The sequence below is a fragment of the Acinonyx jubatus genome, unplaced genomic scaffold (genome assembly GCF_027475565.1).
Source record: "Acinonyx jubatus isolate Ajub_Pintada_27869175 unplaced genomic scaffold, VMU_Ajub_asm_v1.0 scaffold_70, whole genome shotgun sequence".
NCBI lineage: Eukaryota > Metazoa > Chordata > Mammalia > Carnivora > Felidae > Acinonyx > Acinonyx jubatus.
In genome coordinates, this window is record NW_026463989.1 from 31,951 (window position 1) to 36,012 (window position 4,062).

Here is a 4,062-nt window from a genome sequence, read left to right on the forward strand (position 1 = left end):
CTTCTCTGCATGAAAATGGCTCCCTACTCTCTTCATCTTTTCTCCCCTCAGTTCACCTCTCGCCCTGCATAAGCGCCGATTCTGCGTCTCAGGTTATGCAGAGTGTTGCATTAAGATCCACTTCCTAGGTGTTCCAAATGGTCTGGTGCTTCTCTAGCTGCATTCCAGGGATGAGACAAACTCAGAGTCTCCATGCCATTCCCACACCTTAACTCCTCCCACCCATGAAGTAACTTTTAAAAGGTGATACTTTGCAAGTTTGAGAGCCAGGAGTAATTACAGAGTTGATGGACTCCAGACCTCCTTGACTGAAGTATGAAATTACATTTATGTGATTCCTTACCATTCCTCTAGAACTAAAGCTATTCTCACTGCCTTTGATATCATGGATCTTTCTAGAAATTTGCACCAAGTGTGTTCTTCCATAAATGATTTACACTTTTTTTTATCATTTTATACTTTCATATTTTTTCCATGAAAGCAACATCCTTTTTCAGATGTTAAATAAGTGCTTTTTAAAAATACGGGTTTTGTTCTTGCTGTTGTTGTTGTTTTGTTTGTTTGTTTTCACCATTGTTCATGCTTTGGATAAGTTAATGTGTCACATTATGTTTTGCAACATATGAAATAGTCCTTTTACAATTCAACAAATCTCAGAATTCCACAATTTTCAACATAAAATATCACTTGATAGCATTATATTACCCTTTAGTAAAGAAAATTAAATCCCCAAAGAAAAGTCACTTGTTACAGGAAATTCCTATATGGGCTAAAACTAGTATTTCCTAGTCTTACAGCACTCTAGTTTTAACCAATAATGGATTTTCAATCGTCACAAAGATTGGTGCAACAGTATGTCTCTAATACAGCCTTTAATTTAATCTGGCTATTCTAATAGTGTTGCAAGGTGTCCCTGGAATCTGACCTTACAGTAATGAGGTCAGTATTATTCTTGAATTCTTTTCTTCTTCACTTATGTATTGTTTACACTTTCCCAACATCACTACAGTGTCAAACATTGTGTCACTGTAAAAGCCAGTTATTCTGTCATGAAATACTTATTTAAGCTCTAAGGGAAGTGGAGAGAGATTTTACATTGTTCCACTTCAAATGAGGAGTATCCCTCACCCTGCACCCCACCCGGTGTCACTGTACTAGCAATGTCATCAGCACGTGACACACACTCTTGATCAAGACCTTCAGGGCAGTTCCATTCAGCACTGTGCCTGACACTACTCAGCTGCAGAGACGAACAACCCAAGACTAACCTGGGCAGCACTCAGTCAGGTTAAGGAGTCACAAAGACGGCGAGTGAAACCTGAGAGCATTAATAGATTCATTTCAGCAACTGAGCAGAAAATGGCCCATGCGGAATTCAATCTTCAAGTTGCTTCTCAGGAGCTTCAAGGGACTGACAAGAACTATCTCTGCAAAGGTAAAATATTTAATACAGACTTGTATATCAGTCCTGGGATGTGAAGTTGGGGTGCAGGAGTGTAGGGAAAGAGTAGGAAATGATCTCACATAGTTTTCATTTGGGAGGATCAGAACTGGAAGTTGGGATATGGTAGTGTCGTTGAAGTCTGGGGACTCACTTTGTTCCAGTGTTACAATCCGTAGTGTTTGCCAACCTGTCGTGGAGTAGTATGTTGACTGCCAATGCAGTGGTGTATTCTAAGAGAAGATTACAATGGTAGATATGGGTTTGGGGTCCAAGGGTTTACATTTGATTCCCTGCAGGTTGTTGCTTCTCTTGTTTGTAAATTTCCTAAATGATTATTTCTATGCATCTTTTGTCAGTGTTTTCATTTCTCTTGTGTCCAGGGAGGAACATTGCTGAGGTTCTGGGAATCATCTGCCTTGTCTTGATGTCCACTGTGGTAAAAATAAACGTTATTCCCTGTAAGTCAGTGTTTGAATGACTAATAGGGAGTTTTTCACGTTAATATCATCAGTTCTTCGAAATATTATATAACATATGGAATTTTATTATCCCATTTTAATGCATGCATGCTCTAAATGTGAAATAGTTATTCTGAATATATCTAAAGTAAAAATATCACATGATGTAAGGGAGTATTAAACACTTTTCAGAATTTTTGTAACTTAAAGGCAAGTTATTTGAGAGACTTTATTGATAGGTACAAATGAATTCTTGAGATTGGTTAAACCAAACACTGTAAGAGATGGTGAAGTTGGCTTCATTTAGCTCTTGAATTATTTTCCCCCCTCATGTTCATTACTTTATTAAGTTTTTACTGGTAAAATCAATTTTATTGCAGCGTTTTCCAATTCTAAATAATATACCAAATTTCAAACTAAGAAACTCAACTTATTGTGATCACTTAATTTAATGTTATGTTTCTTGAAGATTACTTTAATGTTCAAGCTACTGAAGGACCAGAGCAGAACAAAACCTCCCTGGAAACAAAGATCCAGAAAGGTACAACATCCCTTGAAAATTCTGCTATTCGTTTAGTGTCTATTCTAGCTCTATCTCCAAGTAGGCAAAGATGATAACAGATTCTTTTGGAAAAAGTGAATTAGAAAATCGCTTAATGTACTTTCAGAATTAAGGATTCTAGGAGAGTATAACTTCTTAGGCAACAATGTGAAGAAATACTCATTTAAAATCACCACACCCGTTGTTAACAATTGCCTCACATTTTCTCCTCCTATAACATGATAAAAGATAAGTCATTCCATAAAGATGTTTGTGTTCAGTGATTCTCAGGACATGTAGAGTTGGACATTGTTGTGGTTCCTTTATATGGGCATATAAATTAGGGGATGAAAGCCTGACTCTTCTCTCAGTGTGCGTGTGTGTGTGTGTGTGTGTGTGTGTGTGTGTGTGTGTTTTGCTTTAATTTTACCAGCTCGTGAGGGTATATGAATATGTTATGTACACATATGTGTATCCATATACAGTACGTAAATTTTCATTTTGTAATAGTCAAACCTTTTTGGATAATATCTCATAATCTCTCTCCAGCGTGTCTCTGTTGTCATTGTCTGAAAGAGTGGTTTACGTATTCCAACAATTGCTATTACACTAGCACTGAGGGAAAATCGTGGAATGAGAGTTTGATGTCCTGTGCTTCTAAGAACTCTAACCTGCTCTACTATGATGATGAAGAGGACAAGGTAAGTTTTCAGATGTTTCCAGATTCTATTAAAAGCTTGTGAGTGACTATTATGCTTGTAGAGTTCATCCGTAGTTACATATGTATTTGTAGTTTATTTATTTTAAAGTCTTTAATACTCCACATGTTGACTCTATGACCCATTATTTATATTCTTATACCTTGAATGTACATTTGATAATTTCCAGTTCTTACTTTTCATAGAACCCTGTGTCTCTAGAAATGCTCTTTTTCCTGAAACAAACTTTACATTTAATTTGACAACATATCAAGGAAATTAGGCATTTGTGCAAATTGATTACAAAATATGTAGAATTACACAAATACCAATCACATCATGGGACAGAAGTTTAGAGCCTTTACCAGGCCTGCCCATTTTCATTTTATGAGATATTTCTGCCTATTTGGGGGCTTTATATCAATGGAATCATTCAGTGTGCATTTTTACATGTGTCTCCTTTCTCTGTCAGATGGTATTTCTAATCCATGTATATTCACACATTTGTCTATAGTTTGTGAAATTCCAACCCTCTTATATGAATATGACATTTTCAAAACCATTCTCAGTAATTTAGTTCCTTTTTATTATGTGCGTATTATGAATAATTGTGTTATGAAAAGTCTTTCCTATATCTTCCTCTACATATCATATTTATAATCCTTTATTATATATAACTACATCTTACAGAGCATATTTATATAATATAAATGTTATGGTTTTCATATTAAAATAATAACCTATAAATACAGCAAAATTATATTTATGTATAATTGTAATACACTTCCCTGTAAGCATTAGTCTGAAATTGCACAGTCATTGACATGTGGAAATTTCAATATATTAAATTTTCCCTACATCTTTTATTGTATTGTGTAAATATCCATTGTACCAACCTGTCTTTTGATCCAAATCTCAGTA

The 4,062-nt window shown here is 35.4% G+C and overlaps 1 protein-coding gene across 1 annotated transcript; it reads left to right on the top strand.

The window, feature by feature from the left end:
* The first annotated feature begins 1,140 nt into the window (after positions 1 to 1,140).
* LOC106965689 (NKG2-F type II integral membrane protein-like) lies at positions 1,141 to 1,922 on the top strand. The gene is made up of 2 exons (XM_053213979.1): positions 1,141 to 1,465; positions 1,825 to 1,922. The coding sequence occupies exons 1-2, from the start codon at positions 1,360 to 1,362 to the stop codon at positions 1,920 to 1,922; spliced, it is 204 nt and encodes a 67-aa protein (XP_053069954.1). The 5' UTR covers positions 1,141 to 1,359.
* The last annotated feature ends 2,140 nt before the right edge of the window (positions 1,923 to 4,062 follow it).

What these genes read in the sequence shown, in the direction of transcription:
- LOC106965689 (XM_053213979.1), top strand. Translation starts at nt 1,360, where the DNA reads ATGGCCCATGCGGAATTCAATCTTCAAGTTGCTTCTCAGGAGCTTCAA. An exon ending in TAATACAGACTTGTATATCA is followed by an intron (nt 1,466 to 1,824) that starts GTCCTGGGATGT and finishes TCTTGTGTCCAG; the next exon opens with GGAGGAACATTGCTGAGGTT.